At 41.5% G+C, this 21,932-nt stretch overlaps 1 protein-coding gene across 1 annotated transcript in view; it reads left to right on the top strand.

Moving 5' to 3' along the window:
* Positions 1–17,639, top strand: part of sh3gl2a (SH3 domain containing GRB2 like 2a, endophilin A1) — a 74,986-nt gene extending 57,347 nt beyond the window's left edge. The window contains exons 2-10 of the mRNA XM_083765759.1: positions 9,874–9,942; positions 10,235–10,307; positions 10,622–10,765; positions 11,163–11,296; positions 12,636–12,794; positions 12,931–13,034; positions 13,277–13,404; positions 14,847–14,861; positions 16,609–17,639. Of these exons, the coding sequence (XP_083621885.1) occupies positions 9,874–9,942; positions 10,235–10,307; positions 10,622–10,765; positions 11,163–11,296; positions 12,636–12,794; positions 12,931–13,034; positions 13,277–13,404; positions 14,847–14,861; positions 16,609–16,802 (1,020 nt within the window). The 3' untranslated portion in view covers positions 16,803–17,639. The remainder of the gene's footprint in view (positions 1–9,873; positions 9,943–10,234; positions 10,308–10,621; positions 10,766–11,162; positions 11,297–12,635; positions 12,795–12,930; positions 13,035–13,276; positions 13,405–14,846; positions 14,862–16,608) is intronic.
* Positions 17,640–21,932: the final 4,293 nt, after the last annotated feature.

Raw genomic sequence — 21,932 nt, 5'->3', positions numbered from 1 at the left:
CGGGGCGCCTGATGGGGAGGAATGGAACTGGTTGGAATAACGTGTTCCTTCCACGCGCTACGTCCAACCAGGGAAACTCCCCCCTGTCAGGTGTAAAGGAGCAACTTGGACACTCGGGCATGAAGGAAGCATGTCCGTTGCTCTCCCCAGGTTGGCGGAGGGTGTGTAGAGCCCAGGATCACATTAGATAATTGACACAGGGGTGAAAAATGGGTTACAAAATATTAAAAATATATATATATATATATGGACAGATGGACACTATTAGTATTGTGTTTTATTTGTACAGTGGCCTACTCTAGCTGAAAGAATTGATGTGTCTCCTATGGAGGGAAATAGCGTGTGGTAGATATCTGAGAGATAGACATCTGAGGGAAGCGTTTCAGTGTATCCTGTCGTGCAAGGAATATTTTCTCGTTAAATAACTCCAGGAGATACAATCTTGTGTGTGGTTGTTTGATAGTCTATTAGATTTCAGTATCCCTAAAATGGTTTAGTTTTGATAAACCGTGCTAATGTAATCCTACAGTTCACCTACAGTACTGTAAATGTGAACAATCGACTTGGTGTGTGTGTGTGTGTGTGTGTGTGTGTGTGTGTGTGTGTGTGTGTGTGTGTGTGTGTGTGTGTGTGTGTGTGTGTGTGTGTGTGTGTGTGTGTGTGTGTGTGTGTGTGCGTGTGCGTGTGCGTGTGCGTGTGCGTGTGCGCGTGTGACTTTGACCCACTATAAAAGCCATCGTTGACTTCAGCTCTCCCCAATAAAAGCTCACTGGAGTGTTTGCTCTATATATAGAAAGGAGTGTATTGTTGGCCCTCAAGAGAATTGTAGTCAGCAACCCATTTAGCTTTTAATTACCAGGAAAGCTGAGCTGGATCAAATGTTTCAGCTATCCAGCCTTCGTCAGCTCCCAGGCTTTAACATGTAATGGAAACAAAAACGGTCATTGCTTTAAATGAGATTTGTCTTCGCAAATAATTCCCTGGCCTAAATAAATAACAAATGTCATAAACTACCTGTGTGACATGCTGGGTGATAACTTAATATGAATATATTTCTTTAGTGTCATGTGTTCTTCTATCCTCTCTCTGTCGTATTGAGGAGAGCAGATGAGGACATGCATTGGTTGCTGACCCCGACTCTGATGTAAGAGATTTTTGGGACGGAGCAGGGACCAGATTCTGGGCTATTAACCCATTCTGACCGGGCACCCATTTTGGTGTCAGCATCATGTTATGCTTTAGCTATTTAAAAATAGCAGATCTACAAGCTCATATCGCGCCACCGAGTGGCGCGATACGAGCTTGTAGGTCTGCTATTTTTGAAAAATCGAAGAGCGACTGACATTTTTAGAATCTGATCTCAGGTCAGAATGGGTTCATCAGACCAGTGTGTGTCCGGCGGAAACCTCGTATGAATCTGATCTCAGGTCAGTATGGGTTAGGGTTAGGAATGAGGAACAGTCATTCTCTGACCCTGACTGTGGCAGGTTTATGCGGCCAGTTCATCAGACAGTGGCCTGAGATCAGATTCATACGCGGTTTCCGCCGGACACACACTGGTCTGATGGACCCATTCTGACCTGAGATCAGATTCTAGAAATGTCAGTCGCTCGTCGATTTTTCAAAAATAGCAGACCTACAAGCTCGTATCGCGCCACTCGGTGGCGCGATACGAGCTTGTAGATCTGCTATTTTTAAATAGCTAAAGCATAACATGATGCTGACACCAAAATGGGTGCCCGGTCAGAATGGGTTAAAATATATATTCTTTCAGAGCGAATTATTTCAAATCAAATCTTTGCTTCTGGGGGGGGGGGGTCCCTGGAACAACATATTTTCAGATGGGGGTCGGCGGCCAAATACAGATAATTCTGGGGGTCCTTGACATGAAAGAAGTTGAGAACCACTGATATAGAAACATAGGGTTTTCAGAAAACTGTCATGATTTAGAAGGCATTTGTAGAATCGAGCTCAGGTCTAAATGGGTTAAGAATAGTAATCCAGCCAGAAATGTGTCTGATTTTCTCCCCAATTCAGTCATTGCCATGTCCCCATGTGTTCTGCAGTCCTTGTTGCTGCATGGCAACAGGGACTGCAGATTGCAACCTGACAGTGAGTAGTTTCACCAGGAGAGTGCAATGCACAGAGGTGCATGCCTTCGCCCCAGATCCCGTCCCCATTGAACAGGCCCCCCGGCCAACCGGTATAGGATTCATGGCAACAAGGAAACAAACCCTTGCGGGCTTCCCACCCACAAACACTGCCACAATTGTGTTTGTTGGAGTTCCCGTCCAACCCGGAGGCACTGCTTCCAGGAATTGAACCAGAGTCTTTTCTTTTGGACGGATCAGTTGGGAAGCTCAGTGATGGATATAACGCATGGATAGAAGACTTTGGTGGGATACAATCCTCGGTCAGAGAAGCACATGGATGTCTCTTAGCCAGTGCAATCCAGACCTTGTAAACTGACCTTATACCTCATGCTTTCACACACCACGGGTATTATCCAATACAATCCAGCCATAAGACCCACTGGTGCCTGTAAAACCCTGTGTGTGTGTGTGTGTGTGTGTGTGTGTGTGTGTGTGTGTGTGTGTGTGTGTGTGTGTGTGTGTGTGTGTGTGTGTGTGTGTGTGTGTGTGTGTGTGTGTGTGTGTGTGTGTGTGTGTGTGTGTGTGTGTGTGTGTGTGTGTGTGTGTGTGTGTGTGTGTGTGTGTGTGTGTGTGAGAGAGTGATATCACCAGTGACATGGCCTATAGGCTATATGTCACTGCTGTTATTTCACTGGCGATTTTGTCACACATGCTGCTAGAGTCACTTTGTCCTTTCCTTACCACTGAAAAGAGAGAGATAGAGAGGATGAAAGAAGAGGATGGGGGAAATGCATTGAGTTATATATAAACTAGAGAGTGGACTTCCCCGCTCCCAGCTATTCATTTCAATGGAAGTTGCTTTGGCATTTGAAGCACCCGGAAGAACTCTCTACTTCCGCATATTCTTGATTTGGGCACCAATGTACTGACTCAGACATGCAGATAAGGACAGAGATGTTGTGATGGAAGGGAGAACTCCAGTATGCAAGAATGCCCACACAAACAAACTCACTCTCTTGTACATAAAGTGGTTGCAGGAGTAGTGGGCTAGCAGCGTAAACAGTTTGTGCAGTCCACTGGGTTGGAACAGCCACCAGAGCAGTTCATCTCCATTCATGTGCAGTTCCAGTTCTGTCATTGAATGGTCCCCCACTGGCCCTCCCTGCTTTATTGAGTGCTATTCATTCATTTATCTGCTTAGCTCATGAGATAACTGCTGGCTTATACCATCTCTCTGTGGCCCAGAGTCTGCTCTCTCTCTCTCTCTCTCATTGTCTCCACCAGGCCGAAGGCATGGGGAGATAGTATGTTTTGCCCTCCATCCGTCTGTGAGTGTGCGTTAACCCGATCGATGCCAATGCCAAACTTTGCACACACTCCCTGGATGCCAACGACGAACCTATGCCCCAAATTTTCCAGAACCGTCTGTTATAGCGCCACCATGAGGCATATTTTCAAATTTCTACCTATAACTGCACCAATCTGTGTGAAACGGTAGGGATGGGTCCGATTAATCGATTAATCGATTATCGTTGATAGGACCCGAAATCGATTATGAAAATTAATAATCGATAATCGTTTTTTTTTTTTTTTCTGTTTTTTTTTTTAATGAAAATCTGTTGGAAAGGCAATATTGTCATCCAAACAGGACAGGGCTATAGGCCTACCAAAGTGTGCCTGGGATGTGTCTGTGTAGCTGCATGACTGAGAGGAGTGTGAGTGGAGATTGATTCCAATCAAGATACAGGTTTGGAGGATTTAGCAGGTGTTGGGAATTTACCTAATCAGGCCTAGGCTGGGGTTGCTATGGTGATCAATTGGATCAACAGTGGTCCAGGGACCACCAGTGGTCCTCATTTAAAAGATGGAGTTAGTAACCAAATGGACCCTTATTAACTCTCAAGAGTTATAATTATTGTTAATAAACTACATCAGGGGTTCCCAAACTTTTTTGACTTAGGTACCCCTTGGGGGGAAGATTTTTTTTATTTGTAGGGTTCATTAAAAAAAGATATATATATATATATAAAAAATATAATAAAAATAAAAATCCCCCCCCCCACCCCCCCAAAAAAAAACGATGAATCGATTAATCGTTAATATTGAATTATACAAATCAATTTTCATTTTGGACACATTTACACATCCCTATGAAACGGTGAATGCACACTCCCTAGAGGCCGACTTAAAAAAAATATATATATATATTACTCCTCCAGATTCTGTCAAAAAATCCTGCACATCGTTACACAGTATCTCTATAATCATGTGCTCAAGACAGATCTTTCTGTACGATATTTCATATTCCATCCTAATTGGCTTACATTGGCTTCCAAAGTTTGCAGGATTGGCCCATTTTGAACATAAAGCCTCAAATCATGATCGCAGCGTGCATTTTACGTGACATCTTTCATGCACTTTCCTACTAGGCAGAGGAATAAATCCCACCCTTTTCACATTGGCCTGTTATAGCGCCACCAACAGGTGGATTTTTGCAAAACACGTTTTTGGAACAAAATGTCTTAAATCATTCAATTGCCATCAAAGACTTAGGAAGAAATGGCACCCTATTCACATTGGCCTATTATAGCACCACCAGGAGGCCACAACAACCTGACCTGGCCTAGCTGGTTTTCTTTCTCCTTCTGCTGCAAATCATTTCACTGTTTATGCTTTTTGTCTGTTCCGTAATATCCAGGTCAGCCCTATCAACACTGACTGAGTCAGTCTGTGATTCTGACTAATGAAGTTACACCACTGGTCGGCCAGCCAATTGTAGGAGCTTGCCCACTGGCCATTGTTCTTTCAAAATGATTCTGTGTTCTTTGTATTAAATCAACAGTGGCTGTTTTTCAGTGGCTCCACAGTCTTCAGTTAGCATGCTGGGGTCTTCAAATCTGTGCTCAGCGTCCCCAGAAGGCGTTTACAGAGGTTCCACTAAGTTCATTCCTGACGGGCAGATGCTTAAAAAAAATACCACATTTACAAGCTAACAATGGGTCACATCACAACATGTCCCCCACACACACACATTCCTATACTTTCTCTGTCAAAAATGAACCGATTTCATTGTAACTTCGTAATTCAAAAATTACTTGGATTAATAACTAATTATTATTACTGTTTTGGCAATTGTAATGAGTTAACATATATATATATATATATATATATATATATATATATATATATATATATATATATATATATATATTAGTGGTGGGCATATATTAATTTTTTTAATCTAGATTAATCTCACTGCAATTCTGGAGTTAATCTAGATTAATCTAGATTAAAATGGCTCATTTGAACTCTGCCGAAAGCATTGAAAATATGTGTGCGCTACCTAAATAATGACGTAATGACAATGAAGTAAATCCTTGAACGGGCCACGTGGCCCATTAGACCAGGAGCCCTATCATAATTGGTAATGAAAATATAATAATGTTCAATATGATGTACGTGTGTTATACATTGTTTATTCAGTTAAACACGAATAACCATAAACACGTTACCATACAGGCAATTTGAAACAGTGGGTGCAAGAACAACCCCCTTTTCTGGGATATGACATTAATTAAACTGTAAACCTAGAGGTGAACTGTTTACAGTCAGTAGCTTTGTGACATGATTTGAGTCCAACCTCTACCTCTCCTTCTTCCACCAGTCACTCAGACACACCAGCTTGTTCACATTGTCTGGTGACAAACTAGATCTTTTATTCTGTACAATGTGGCCTGCTAAAGAGAACAGTCTCTCGCATGGGACAGTTGTGGCAGGAGTCCCCAAGTACTTCTGGGCAATGTGGGCCATCTTACCATAAACAGCAGTGTGCTCTGACCACCACTTAAGTGGACACTGATCTAAACTGGCACTGGTTCCCAGCTGACATCGATGAGGTGTACAGTAACGCCAAGGTAGTTGTCGTTTTTGACAGATGTCCAATGGTCCCCAGTCAGTGCTACACACGCCGCCCCGGCCAACTTTTCATCTTTCGCAGCTTTCTCTGCGGCGTACTGGTCATGGATTCTCCTTGTGATAGTTCGTCTCGCAGGTAGTTTGTAAGATGGGTCGCCTGTGGCCGCCTGGAGAAGAAGCTCGAGCCCATCATCTTCAACCACACTGATAGGCCGGCAGTTGATGGCAATCCACTGAGCTAGGAGGTTAGTTAGCTTGGCTGATAAAGTTGGGCTGACGGGCTTGCCACGGTTGCACTCCAACATTGTAGTTTGACGAACACTTTTCCCTGGAGCCATATTAGTGCTTGGCCCGCCGGCAGCTTCGCTATCATCAACCAACGCAAGGGATGCTTGTGCGTTAGGTGATACTTCAGTTACCGCCCCGCTCTCAGAGTAATTTATTTCACCTTGTCCCTGTTAGGTTAGGACTTCTCCCTTCCACAGAGTAATTCCGCCAGGTAAAACTATCAAAGTGAAATTCCTAGCTTGCTCGCTTTATGCAGTCAATGCAGACCCAGCTCCCAGACCCAACTTTGAGAATAGATTAATGGCGATAATTATTTTGACGCGCGATAATATTCTCGCGTTAACGCAGCACGTTAACGCCGATAACGGCCCAGCATTAATATATATATATGTTATATATATGTATATATATATATATATACGTTATATTATATATGTTACAGTATATACGTGCAATGCAATGTGAGAGTGTGGACTAACCGACACCAACTCAGGACTTGCTGGCCTCCACTCCCTCCTCTTCAGCATCAAGGTCTTGAGCTCTGCACTCTTGCTATCTCCACTGTCACTGCACCACAGTGTGTCTGCATATAGGTGTGTGCCAGTTTTCCCTCCTCGCTGTCCCTTGGGTTGGCTCCAACAGTGTCAGTTTGCTCACCACCAGTTCTGGGTGCTTGACACAGTGCCCTACCAGCCTCCTCCTGTTCCTGACCTTGTCCGTAACCAGCAGCAGGTCTCCGTTGCGTAAACTAGGTCCACATTCCATTCATAGCATTCTTGTGCCAATGTCCCGCCATGCACACTCCATACAGCTGTATTGATACTACTATATCCAACAAACAGCTACCTCCTCGTCCCATGCAAGGCATCTCAGGCAAGTGCACGGGGGACCTTCATATCCTGTTCCATTGAGGCAGTTCAGCCCCACCCCACCCAGCATGCCTAGCATCCCTCCTGTGAACACAAACAGTGTTGCTTGTATGGATGCCTGACCCAGCTGGATGCTGCTTTACCATCCCTAGGACCATCCATATTGTGCATCCCTATAGGAACTAGTCTTGTTCTCTGCTGAATTTATAGACAGAACAGCACAACTAAACAAGTCAGCGAACAGGAACACGAACGCACACACGCAACATTTTTAGCCTGTGTCTTACCAAGCACATCGCTCCTGTGTCTAATTGATATTTCATATGGGGACTCTTTGACGTTCTGTTGGAAAATTTGATTATGCGATTATGAGATGACAGCTCATTTACAGTAGTAGCAATTGGTAATTACAGGTATTAACAGAGTTTGTTTTCTTAAATGTGTGTAAGTATTATGACATCAAAGTTTTAAATGGGTTCTTCTGTAAATGGTAAATGGTGCATTTATATAGCGCCTTTATCCAAAGCGCTTCACATAGATTGTGCATTACATTCACCCATTCACACACACATTCATACACCGACTGCGGCGGAAGCCATGTAAGGTACCAACCAGCACATCGGGAGCAATTTGGGGTTCAGTGTCTTGCCCAAGGACACTTCGACATGTAGACAGGAGGAGCCGGGATTCGAACCGCCGACCCATGGATCATTGGACGACCTGCTCTACCTCTTGAGCCACAGTCGCCCTTCTGTGTATTAATAAGTATGTGCAGCAGTTGTATGGTATGCTGGTATCTTCTGATCAGGCTAGGGGGCTTTAGCCTGCTCTGGTGGAGGCTTAGCCCGTCCCCCCGTACCCCGTCCCCTCACCACAAAGCACAAACCCAATTGACTGACTTCTATTATGTAAACCAAAAATTCATTAGCCTCTAAATAGTGGTGTGAAATAAATCAAATCATGACAATCGAGATGGGAAAGCTTTAACGGTTGAGCCGTGCAAAGCTGTACAATACATGATAATTCTAAGACCTATCGCAAGTGAGCTGCATTTCACTCTTCAGAGATCTATTTAACGGACATCTTGACCAATCATAAATTCGCTCACTATACTTGCTTCCTTTAATGTCTGTAAACAAGATGTGACTTCACTGTTTATTAAGGTTGTTGACCTTTAGCCATTGGGGTTTGCTGGACATATCATGTCTGTCTTCATGTTTCAATGTGTCTTTATATAGCCTCACTAACAAAGTGCTTGGTCACTGACTACGGGCACACAACGTGTCTCTGACTTCATATGAAATGTTTACAGTATTAGCATAAACTCATAATGTCTGATTACTGATAACTATAATCATCATTAGCTCTCTACATAGCCAACCGTATATTATTTTATTTGTACTTTTCTTAGGCAATGAGGATATTCCATGTACCAAATTGCCTTCATGCCATTATCCTATGACTGTGTGTGTGTGTGTGTGTGTGTGTGTGTGTGTGTGTGTGTGTGTGTGTGTGTGTGTGTGTGTGTGTGTGTGTGTGTGTGTGTGTGTGTGTGTGTGTGTGTGTGTGTGTGTGTGTGTGTGTGTGTCGTTTGGGGAGGGGGATGGTTATGGGAAGAATAAATGATAGGCGAGTAAGTCCAATACCCACAAATCCATCTGCCAAGTCTGACAATGTGGCTATCTCCATGGAAACCACAAGGAGGATTTGAGAAAAGTATTTGTAGGGTTGTTTGGAACCGATGACAAGGAAATATATGTCTCACTAAGCATAATCAGGAAAATACATCAAGATTATTTTATTTTTGTAGCAGCAATCCTCCGTAAAATGTATAGCCAACATTCAATCCCGTTACCCTTTACTTGGCAGGTGGAGATATTGGGCTTAGGACCTTCAGACATTTATACCCAATGCCTGGGAGACCACCTCCAACCACCTCCAAATATAATTTAATTCGGGGCGACCATAGCCGTTAAGGTGCTTACCCCACATGGGTTTAAGAAGTAATACATCTGCTATTTCTATTTCTCTTTGGGTATTGAGCTAAATAGTTTGGGAACCTATAGAAGAGCCTTCCATTGTTGCTGAGCAGTGCATGACCCAACAGTCTGTCAGTGTTTTTCAGATGATGGAAAACAACAAAATATGTTACCATCATTACAGCATGTGAACAACACACATTTACTTAACCTTATTACCAGGGGGACTATGGTCCAATACAAGCACTGAGTAAGTGCATTGAACAAATCAACAATTTAAACTAGAAAAGGGCACGCCTCAGGGCGCATATTTCTGCCAGGGTTGTGTCAGAGTCCTGCACAGTTCCAATTTTGACAACGCCCCGCCTGGCAATAATCGACCTGTACGTTGTGTGTGCTTTAGACCGACCCGTCACCCGTGTGTGTGTGTGTGTGTGTGTGTGTGTGTGTCTATTTGGAGGAGAAGGTGCTTTTTGTACCCATGATTTACTTTCGGTGTTGGTAATATGACAGACTGGAGTGACCAATGTTGGCTGTGAATAAGTTCATGTGTTGCCTATATTCTGTACATTTAGGGCTTGTCTGGACTCAAGCACTGAGACACATGATGTTTTGAGTGCGTGGGATATCAGAAGCAACTGAAAATATTTATGCCCTTGATAATGTATTTTATAAATGTGGACTCAAATAAAGACATTGAAATTGTGTCTGTGTGTGTGTGTGTTACAGATTGTGAGTGAGAAATGTGGAGGCGCCGAAGGAACGAAGATGGATGTGGACTTCACTGAAATGGAGAAGGCAAGAATGTTCTTGAAACATATAGCTTAGAGCAGTGTTTCTCAAATGGGGTTTGTGCAGGTACTTCAGGGGTATACGTGAGAGAAAGTGTAAATGGGGGAAAATATTTTTTACGGTTATGTTTCATGATAAAACATTGATTGACTATTATCCTGATCTGTAAAGTGTTAAATCAAATTAAATAAAGGACCTAAAGGTCTGCATTCTACTGAGTACCTTCTTAGTTCTTTGTTTACCCCCTCTCTCTACTCAGTTTGGTCCATTCCATAATATTTCATGTTGTGGTTTATAGAAGGTGGACAGCACCTCCAGGTGCGTGATGGACATCATGACCAGGACTAATGAGTACCTGCAGCCCAATCCAGGTGAGACCAAATGGATTGAGTTATGAAGGACCATTTCTGTGTGGTTTGTCCATATTGGAGTTAAAGCATTTTGTTGCAAATCTAATCCATAGTAATTTATTATTTAGAAAAAATAACTTATTTGCAGGGTATTTCATTGTACACAGAAACACACAAATTATTATGGGGATTGAACCTGAGACCATCCAGTTGCAGAACAGTCTAACTAAACTAAACTATAGGTGGGCTGAATGTGTGGTTGGGTTGGTTTGTGTTGGCTCGTTTGGGCCACTGTGAGTTGGCTAACTGTCGTTACTGATATTGTGTTTCTCCAGCCACTAGAGCCAAGATGACCATGATGAACTCCATGTCTCGTATGCGGGGTCAGGAGAAAGGTCCGGGCTATACTCAAACTGAGACCGTGTTGGGAGAAGCCATGTCCAAGTTTGGCAGGGAGCTTGGAGAGGAATCCAACTTTGGTAAAGTGCAGTAACGCTTAATGCAGCCTATGCTGCTTGAATGAGTAGTGATAGAGAAACTGCTGTAAGCTAGAGCTAGACAACAATATTGTGTCATAACTTTCTGCATTCAAGGGAGGAAGTAGCATAGTATAACAATGTTGGGCAAAAAGTAAGAGCTTGTTATCAGGACAAGACAGCTGAGGTCAATCACCATTGCAATTGTCTGAAATGTCAATGTTATTGAGAGAGGGAATGTTGGCAGCTAATGAAATTTCTGTCTATATGGATCAGCATGGATGTTCTCTCTTATCTTCTCCTCCCTTCTCTTTTTGTATTTTTTTCTTCTTCATATATCTACCCTTCTAATATCTTCTCCTACTCTATATCATCTCCTCCTATCTGGCGGGTGCTTCAGGCCTTTCCCTGGTCGATGTCGCGGAAGCCATGCATGAGCTCGGGGAGGTGAAGGATGCCCTAGACATGGAGGTGAAACAGAACTTCATTGACCCGCTGCAGAACCTCCATGACAAAGACCTCAGGGAGATCCAGGTAAGAGGAGCACATGATGCCACTCATCGGCTAGTTAGTACGTGTGCTACCAACACAGACACAAACATCGATTCCCGCTCGGGACGCTGTGGGCGCTGGCAGCGTGTCTCCTCCTCCGCGTCATCGGTGCCCATACCCGAGGCGGGGTTGGCGAAAGGGCCTTTCTGTGTGGAGTTTGCATGTTCTCCCCGTGTCACCTACGGTATCCTCACAAAAAACATGCAGTAATCCTGGTCTCTAAACTGCCTCCCCCTGGCCAGCCGGGGCGCCTGATGGAGGGGAAAGGAACTGGTTGGAATAACGTTTTCCTTCCACGCGCTACATCCAACCAGGGAAACTACCCCTGTCAGGTGTAAAGGAGCAACTTGGACACTCAGGCATGAAGGAAGCATGAGTTCAAGTCCGTTGCTCTCCCCATGTCCCCCATATATGGGAACTAGGTTGGCGGAGGGTGTGTAGAGCCCAGGATCACATTAGATAATTGACACAGGGGTGAAAAATGGGTTACGAAATCGTGGGATAAAAAAAATATATATATAAAAAAAACACAGACACAATGGAGACATTATGCTGTATGTTCCAGTGTTGGACAGTAACATTTACTCAAGTATATGTTTTTTTTTAAACTTTACTAGTGAGTATTTTCAATATTCACTAGCCTACTTCTACTTCACTACATCTCAGAGGGCTATTACTCCTACAATCATTTGAAACCTTTACTAGTTAGTTACTGTTGTATATTTTGGTTTTTATTACAAAACATGCATTAACCACTTCAGCCCTACAGTATATACATTTTGGCCATTTGAAAGTAGCTGATCTACAAGCTCCCAATGTGTCTCGGTGCAAGGCATTGTGAGCTTGTAGAGCTGCTATTTTCAAAAGCTTTTTAAACATTTAAAAACTTGTGAAATGGGACATTTTGCACAATGAGTTGTAAAATGTACTTCAGACTAGTATTTCTACATTGCAGTATTGATACTATTACTTTTACTAAAAAGTATTTATTTTAGTACTTTTTCCATCTCAGGACCTCTATCAGTTAGTCTACTGCTCTATGTCCAGATCAGGACCTCTATCAGTTAGCCTACTGCTCTATGTCCAGATCAGGACCTCTATCAGTTAGCCTACTGCTCTATATCCAGATCAGGACCTCTATCAGTTAGCCTACTGCTCTATATCCAGCTCAGGACCTCTATCAGTTAGTCTACTGCTCTATATCCAGATCAGGACCTCTATCAGTTAGCCTACTGCTCTATAACAAAAAGCGCTTCCGGCATCGGATCGGGAGCAAAGAAATGTCCCTAGCTATTGGATGACCATTTTGTCTCCTTTGCAGCACCACCTGAAGAAAATGCAGGGTCGTCGTCTGGACTTTGACTACAAGAAGAAGCGCCAGGCCAAGATGACAGACGATGAGATGAAACAAGCCCTGGAGAAGTTTGACGATTCCAAGGAGCTTGCCGAGCAATGCATGTTCAACCTTCTAGAGGCTGATGTAAGGAACTGCGAGTTCAAGTACACCAGCTGCCATGAAACACAGCATTAAGCAATCAGTGACGGACCACTCCTGAAGCGTATGAACAGCTGCGACTAAGAAACATATACAATCTAACAGTCTTTTGATTTTGCAGATTGAACAGGTGAGCCAGCTGGCTGCACTGGTCCAAGCTCAGTTTGAATATCACAGCAGGTCTGTTGAGATCCTCACACAGCTCAGCGCTAAGATGGAGATACGGTCAGTACTGGTGACAGCTAAAGGGTTTCAGTCAGAATGTGTGCTAGCTTGAAGTTAATTCACGGGAGCTGTCTGAATGAATGAATGAATGATTGAATGAATGCCATAACAAGCTAAGATCCCAAATGTTGGACACCATAATTTTCCAATGCATCCAAGTCATCTTACAGCAGCTTTGACTGTTTGTCAAAATGTGTCTCTGTTTGCTTGCTGAGGGCTTGTGTTTGTGTCCCATGTTGCAGGATAAAGGATGCCGCTGAGAAGCCTAAGAAAGAGTTTATTCCTAAACCTCGTATGTCCATGGACCTTTCCAACATCGAGAACTTCAATGGAGGATTCCCCAGTAGCAGCGGCGGCGCCAGGTCCCCAGGTGAGCCCCAGGAGACATTGTATATGAATACTATAACCCATTCTGACCTGAGATCAGATTCATACGAGGTTTTCCACTGGACACACACTGGTCTGATTAACCCATTCTGACCCGAGATCAGATTCTAAAAATGTCAGTCGTTCTTCGATTTTTCAAAAATGGCAGACCTACAAGCTCGTATCGCGCCACTCGGTGGCGCGATATGAGCTTGTAGATCTGCTATTTTTAAATAGCTAAAGCATAACATGATGCTAACACCAAAATGGGTGCCCGGTCAGAATGGGATAATGTAGTAATTGTTGATGACAAATGTATTAACCTATAAATGCAATTAACAAAAGAACAATAACTCTATATGTGAACACATTAACTATAGAAGGTATAAGTAAGTAGTAAAGTACGTAGCCTTGCCGAGCCATGAGGCCCATAGGGCCTATCTCCTGTTTCTGTAGCGTGAGGCAGCTTGATGTACAAGTACACCCCCTGGACATGACGCTAGTATGTCGCACATGCATATAGTGAGTGGCAAAGTGTTTAACGTTGTTTAACGCAATCAGATCTGACTTTTCTGTTTGGATGTATGATCAAGGCCAGAACTAGTTTTTTGTAGAAAGTTAGTTTTGCCACATAACTTCCGGGTATGATGATGATGTCATGCGCATACCCTCTATAACATCACATGTAAAAATATATATTATTTAAAAAAATCGTTCACTCACAGACTCCATGCCACAACTAACAACAACAGTGGCAAACAATTTCAATTGGATCACTTTCAGAGCGAATTGATGAGCAACATTGCCAATTAAAATCAATCCAAATTTACATGCCATCACATTCAACACATCACTCATATTTTACCATGGCATTGCTGATAGGACATCTCCTCTTTGACATTCATCGGAATACCATCAAATTGATGCTCGCCCATATGAAATTATGTGTCTTCAAAAGACGACAACTCTCGTAACAGTGTATTGGAATCTTGTAACATAAATCAGCGTTTTATAGTCTATCTAGCGTTATAGTCTTGGTGTGGACAGCCCTTTACTGTGTACCATGCATACTTATGCAGAAATCTTGTACATTGATAACTGGAAAAATTACCCTGTTATTTTACAACTTTCGTGCGAGCAACACTGTCACATGACAAAGTATAAAATACGACATTAGTTTATGACAAAGATATAACAATAATGACTAGACTTAGTAGACTATAGAGATACATTTGTTGGCTAATAGTGTAATAAAGTCATTGTGAAGTATCTATAACTACCGGTATGTGTCTGCACAACATCTTTGTTCTTTTCCCTATGCCTTTTCATAACCTTTATTCTTAATAGAACTTTGTACTCAACAGTTTGTCCATCCATCTGCAACGACTGAACACAAACATTGTGTTCTTCTGTTTCCCTTTATGATTTCTTTGTTAATTTCTATAGGAGCAAGGTCACCAGGTGAGCCTATGGGTCAAATGTACTCATATTCTTTTCTTTGTGGTGCGTGTGTTCTTCATCGCATCACATCTTAACTGCCACCCTTTTTTCCATCAACATCATCATCATCAGCAATCCAATGCAAATTATGACTGCTGTTCTATTTTCCTTGCTTTACAACCTTCCCTCTTCTCCAAACCCCTTTTGCAGCCAGGTCCCCAGGTGAGCTCTGAGTGAATCCTGGAGAGATACATCAATATCTCTTCACTCTATCACTGTCTGTCCGTCTGTCTGTCCATCCATCCGTTTGTGTCTGTCTGTCTGTCTGTCTGCCTGCCTGCTTCTCCATGTGTCTAACATGCTACTAAGACACTTGTGCACACTGAACAGTGTCTTAGTAGGCTTGGGTTAGAGATGCAATTTGACCCAAGAACTGAACAAAAGAAGCGAGTATGGACAAAATAATACTGCTACCTCATCAGAACATTTGCATCTGTGTTTCTTTGCCATTCACATCTATTCATCCATGTAATAATCTGCCCATCCATCTCTCCTCTCATGGCTTCATCCATGCTGCATTTTTGTTTGTGCTGGGAAGCATAAACACTGAAGTTCCTCTTAACCTCTCTTCTTCTGTCCTATCTTCCTTTACAGCAAGATCTCCAGGTGAGCCAAGAGTGAATTGAGAGTCACTCTTGTCCTCTATATGAATGATTCTTTTTTTGAATGTTCATACCAGTATTCAACTCTTTTCCAGTCATTGTTTTGGCCTCATCTTCATTTTATTTTTGTAGTGCAGCTACAGTTGTAACCATTGTAGCCTCTCAGCCCTGCATGTCTAAACTATCACATCAACAGTACTCCTTCCATATTGAAGAATAATCTAGTTTTTTATAAACAATTCGTGGTCTGGAGACTTTAAAGTATAGTTATTTGGTCCTATTGTATGTTTGTTGTGTGGCACAAAATACAATATATGCAGGCTAAATGCATAGAGGATGATATCTACACTACAGTGGCTGCCACTCTAGTCTGCAATGCATTTCTATTATTTATTTAATCCCCTTGAAAGTCATACTGTGTAACCTTTTCAAATAACCATTGTATGTGTATGTGAAACAGTATTAAGCACTATTTTTATTCGCAAGTGTCTGCCCCAGACACTTGCGCCAAAATGACATATAGGTACTGGAAATGTACCGGAAAGCATTTATTCATGGGTTATAGTGTTAATAAATACCACTTCTACTGTTTGTTGATCTCCAAAGTATCCTCGGGCACTAGTACCCTGGCAGCGTTCCTTTTTCAGCAGTCTATGGACAAAAGAGGTGTCACCAAAACAGACTAAAATGAATGTTACACAGTACGACTTTTATTGTTGTCGGGCTTATTTATCATTATATTTGCACAAACCTGAAATTCTAACCTCTGTTTTTCCACACTTCTGCCTCCTTTTCGCCGTTCACGTTTCTATTTCTTAACTTTGTATGCCAAATCACTTCAACAATCAATATCAAAATAATCTTCATCATCTTTTCTCCTCTGTCCTCCACCTCTCTCTCTCTCTGTCTCTGTCTCTACCATTCCACTTTCAGCCAGGTCCCCAGGTGAGCCCTTCGTTTCAGGAAATATCACTTCATCTCTACTTTGTCTCTTATTTGAGCATCTTTCATCTATATATCCATGTATACTCCTCCTTCTGTCTGATCCTCCATTTACCCTTCCTCTCTCCGTCTCTCCATCTCCCTTTCTCTCTCACCCTATGCAGCGCCGATGGACCAGCCGTGCTGCCGTGCGCTGTATGACTTTGACCCTGAGAATGAGGGGGAGCTAGGGTTCAAGGAGGGCGACATCATCACCCTGACCAACAAAATCGACGACAACTGGTATGAAGGCATGGTGCAGGGCAGCTCAGGCTTCTTCCCCGTCAATTATGTGGAAATCCTGGTGGCGCTGCCCTAATAAGGGCAATCAAAGCCCGACTCGTCAGGATGACGACCATGCCTTGTTTACGTAAACGGCAACAAAAAGCAATTGATTCCTAGCCTCCAATCCTCTGTCACATCCGCCAGAAATAAATTCCCCTAGTCTTCCTGATCCTTAAACATTCCTGCCAGCCACCCATGTTCCGATAGGAGCGGGGGATACACAAATCGGTAATATATAAACTAAATATACAAACGACACCAACTTCAGATTAATCCACCAATTTGAGAATGAAGACAAACTTCGAAAAACTGATGACAGCCGTCTCGAACACCGATTGTTGACAATAAGATCAAACCCAACGGTTCAAAATGCCAATTTGGGGTTGTACTACTGTATTTAAAATGTTTTTCTTTTCTTTTTGAGTTACCCCACGGCCCTCAGGCTCCAGTAATAATTTTATCCATATTATGTCCTGTTTTATGTTGGCTGTTACTCAGCAGGTATTTCAATCTCTTTCTCTCCTTTGTACTCTGTGGAAACCTCTAGCTATATTAGCACTGTCTTCCTCATTCTGACATTAAGTGGGAATATCTGGTCCATATTCTATATACTTCATATTTATTAGAGAAATTAGCTTCAGCATGTTTTCAAATGTTTGATGTTTTATCGTATCAAAATCAGTTTGAGCTCACTGTGTTCTGTGAAATTGCTGCCGTCTTTAACCCATTTAGGACTGAGACCAGATTCTACAATGTTCTACAATCTACAGTGTTCTAAGTCCTGACAGTTTTCTGAAAAATGTTTTTATGTCAGTGGTTCTCAAACTTTTCCATGTGAAGGACCCCCAGAATTATATGCATGTGTTCCAGGGACCACCCAGAACCAAAGATTTTAATTAAAAACGTTTGCTGTGAAAGAATATATCTCTGCTGTCAGGAAAAAAACACTTAACTCCAAAATGTAAATTTTTCAGGAAATGAAAAATATACATTTTTCAGGAAATTAAGAAAACCGTATATTTTGAAAACAAAGCAATACTGCCTCATCAAAGTTGATGGTGTGACTTTATATATTGTCAATAACTTTCATGAGGGGTGGTGGAGTTAGTTGCTTTAGCAGACAGTTTGAGGGTCCAATGGAGTTAAGAGGTTTTGTCCCAAGCGTTTTTAACTACTTTCCATTGGTTAAATATTTTCTAAACAATTCATAGCACTGATTTATGCCGAAAACCTCAAAAATGTAGTTAGGTTTCCTCTCGACAACGATATATTAAAATAATTGCACACATTTTCAAGACTTTTCAAAAATAGCAGATCTACAAGCTTGTAGCTTGTATGAGCTTGTAAATCTGCTATTTTTCAACAGCAAAAGTTTAAAATAATGGTTAAAATTGCTAAAGCGACACAGATGCGTTCCCGTCCTAAATGGTTTAAAGTCCATTTCATGCTCCTAAGGTTTCTGTGTAAATATGATGTGATTGAAAAAATTATGCATTTTCTTTACTTTACTGGACTAGATCTCAAAATCAAATCAGTACAGCAGATGCATCGATTGTCTAGGACGGTGATATTCAAATACCAAACTTAGATTTTCATTTTGGTTTCAATACTGCAAGACAGCTAACCGATGTCAGTCACAGAGCCACTTGACGCTATGCAGGGAGTAATATCTTGCAATTTCAACCATTCTTTGGCATAGGGAGGATTTCATGAGTAGGCTATGTGACATTATTTAATAGAGCCAGTGATTGATCTAGAACTAAAATCATGAAAAGACTAAACACACAAACCTCTTTGAAGATATGAAAAGAGAAATCCTCAGTTTGGTCTCTATATGAAATACGTTTAAAATGTCTGATATGTATTTTAATCAATGTGGAAATACTTGTGAAAAATATGGTTGATGTATCGTGCTATAATATAACTCATAGGAACTATACTGCTTACTGGTTTATCTGTTTTCTCTGCAGCGGAAGGCATAGGTATGATTGTCTGTTACTACAGTTCAGTACAGTATAGTGCTCTGTAATTTAGCCATCTGTAAACCAGGGCATACGATTATAAAAACTACACTCATGTTCTCGGTTCAATACAAAGACGTGTTGAAGGAGGATGCTGTGGGAGTTTCCCAAATAATGGCTCAGTGGAAAAAGACACTTTTTCCTCCCTTAGAGACAGTTAGTGGTGATGTTTTTGTTCAACAACGTGACAATTGGAAATCAGATGTTCAAAATGTGCACATTCAGTTCTCTCATCTATAATACTGGCACATGGGAAGTGCCATGAGCTTCTTATCCGTGTCTGATGTCAGATTACAGTACACTGATATAAGTTATTATTGCACTGTGGCCCTACTTCAGTAACCTATGGAGAATGGTGGAGTGACTACACTGTACACCTTTTCCGTCTACGCCAGAAATAGCAGATCTACAAGCTCCAAATGACATTTTTGAGCTTGTAGATCTTCTGTTTTTGGTCAGTTCCCCCAAGAATGGACATGCTGGGGTTCAAGTGGTTAATGTAATTACAGGGGTGTAATGCTGTAAGTTAAGGAGATTTCTTCTTAGTACTTACAGGGCATTACTGTGTCCCAACAGTTTTCATCAAGTATTACATGGGAATAATGCCAGTAAAGTGCATATACAGTATGCACCCTGGTTCCATTTCCATTAACCTGTTATGTTCTTTTAGAAAATATAATATGTTCCCAAGGGATCGTGCAGCTTCTGCAATTATTGTCCTTGCTGATTAGGACATAATATCTTCATCACTTGTGCACCTGAACGCTGCTGTTTCCACACTTTATGCCTACCATTTCTGGGACATAATTCATGAATCCTGAATGGCTTTGTTTGTAAATGTATCACATTTCTGCAAAATAATCTGTGAGTGTGGGGCAATAATGAAAAAAAATAATAACAATGAGTATAATTGCATGATAGCTTAATATCTTGTGATTATGTGTGTTTGGGTAAAGGCTGTGATATGGGCAATTGTACAGGTAGGGGAATATTAAGAGGACCTACAAGCACCTCCAAAGTTTAGGCGTATATGTTCTGTTGTTCCTGACACTATTTATTTGAACACTGGAAACGCACGGTAGATGTCCCTTTGATACAGAGGAACAAATCAGTATAAATAGAAAATAAACTACAGTATATCAATTCCACCTGATTTATACTTAGTTACGCACCAAAGTATTAAGTAGTAAGTACTCAGGATTTAGGGTTGCACCGGTATGAAAATGATTTGCTTACAATATACTGTCAAAGCTTTTCTATATATATCATCGTCTCACTTGTGTGATAACGCACACCAAGAATATAAGTATCACTGATATAGAAATTATTGGCAAATGGCAAAGTTTTTCATCTGCTGGTGCAACTCTAATATTAATGTTAATGCAAAACCCATGTTTAATGTTGTGTTCTTTTATTTGTAACGAAGCACCACATTCAAGAGAACACATTATTCTGTGGGTCAGGGGTAGAAATATAATGGTCAGAGCTTGAAAGAGTCCGTGCATTTGATTTTTTGTTTTTTTTAAACTGTTTTAAACTGTGTGTGTATCTTTGCCCTCAATGAGGACTGTACAGCTTTTGTGTGTTCTGTTTTCACCTTGTATGTATAGTCATGCTTCCACAGTATTGTATCTTATTTTTGTAACTGTGATAAAGTATACACATAATAGATGTATATACACCTACCGTATACAATAATACAGTGAATATAGAGGAGCAATGTGAAGAGGATGGGATTCTTCATGCTGCACACCAGTGTAGTTGAACACTGTCATTTTGGTTTCATTTGACCAAGTTTCTTTCCATTCCTGCACTGGATTACAAGACAGTACAAAAAAAAAGAAAAATTAAAAGAAAAAGATTGACAACAAAACTCTGTCAGTGTAAGTTATGTTAATAAAACAACAGACATGGTTAATGCCAATGATGATCGTCAGCCTTTTTTTGTATTCTAAGCGGTGTTGGAAAGTAACTACATTACTTAAAATAATATTATTACCTTTAACTAATTACTTTACAATTTGAGTAATAATATTACTAATATGTTACTATTTTCCAAAAGTAACTAATGGATGCATACTACTGTTGAATTTATAAATTAGACAACAGTAGTATAATTCTGTGCATCTGCTGACATCAAGTGGGAAAAGAAATAACTGCAGCAATGTATTTTCCCAAAGAAGAGCGTGCAAGTACTGTAGACCGCTACAAACTTTCAAATCTCAGCCTCTCTGTGAAAGAACGTTTGCAATATTGAATTATTAGGTTTAGCTATTTGCTACGTACCTTGCTTTTGGAGGAGAAAAAGTAGTATTTTGAAGTATGGTAATGATTACTTATGCCTGTTATGGCAGTGGTGTCAGATTACATACATGTATACATGTCCACCCCACACTGAAACATGTCATCGTTATGTCCCCATCGATAATCAATTATACCCTGGCATTGGTACATATATTCATCACGTCATATGCTCATATGTCTATATATGTGTATATGTATGTATATGTAATTTAAAGTGATTAGCACCCTGGGCAAGACCGCGACTGAAAAGACTATCAGCGGAAGTGCGGGATTTTAGCAGAACTATTGCCGAAGGAAATTACGTTGATGCTTTACAAATCAGTTTACATTCTCCGCGAATGAAACAAGTGTTGTGATTGGTCTGGAAAATATCGTATCCGGGGGAAATACATCTGACGGATATTCCGGAGGATACAACCGCCGATAGCTTCTCTGCCTTAGGTTGTGACCAGGCTTTTCTTTTTGCAGATAAGTAAGCCTGGGACCGAGGCTAAGTGATTGGTGGTATAATGTGGTTACTCGGGTGGTTTGATGCATATGTCCCTGACACTGAAACATATCATCATTACGTCACCATCGTAAACCAATTATACCCTGGCATTGGTACATAATCTTCATCACGTCATGGGACATCCGCGGAAAACATACCTGCACGGTCTGCTTCCGTATGTCCGGGGCCAGCATATGACATCATATCATATGCATTCTATTGGACATTGGTACATATCTTCATCACGTCATGGGACATATGCTTCGTAGCATGACGGAAAACATACCTGCACGGCCAGCTTCGTGCCAGCATATGACGTCAAAACATTATGCTGGCCCCGGACATACGC

The sequence above is a fragment of the Protomyctophum parallelum genome, assembly GCF_964188405.1.
Source record: "Protomyctophum parallelum genome assembly, chromosome: 5".
Classification (NCBI taxonomy): domain Eukaryota; kingdom Metazoa; phylum Chordata; class Actinopteri; order Myctophiformes; family Myctophidae; genus Protomyctophum; species Protomyctophum parallelum.
Note: the sequence above shows the minus strand (reverse complement) of the source record. Positions and strands in the feature narration are given on the sequence as shown.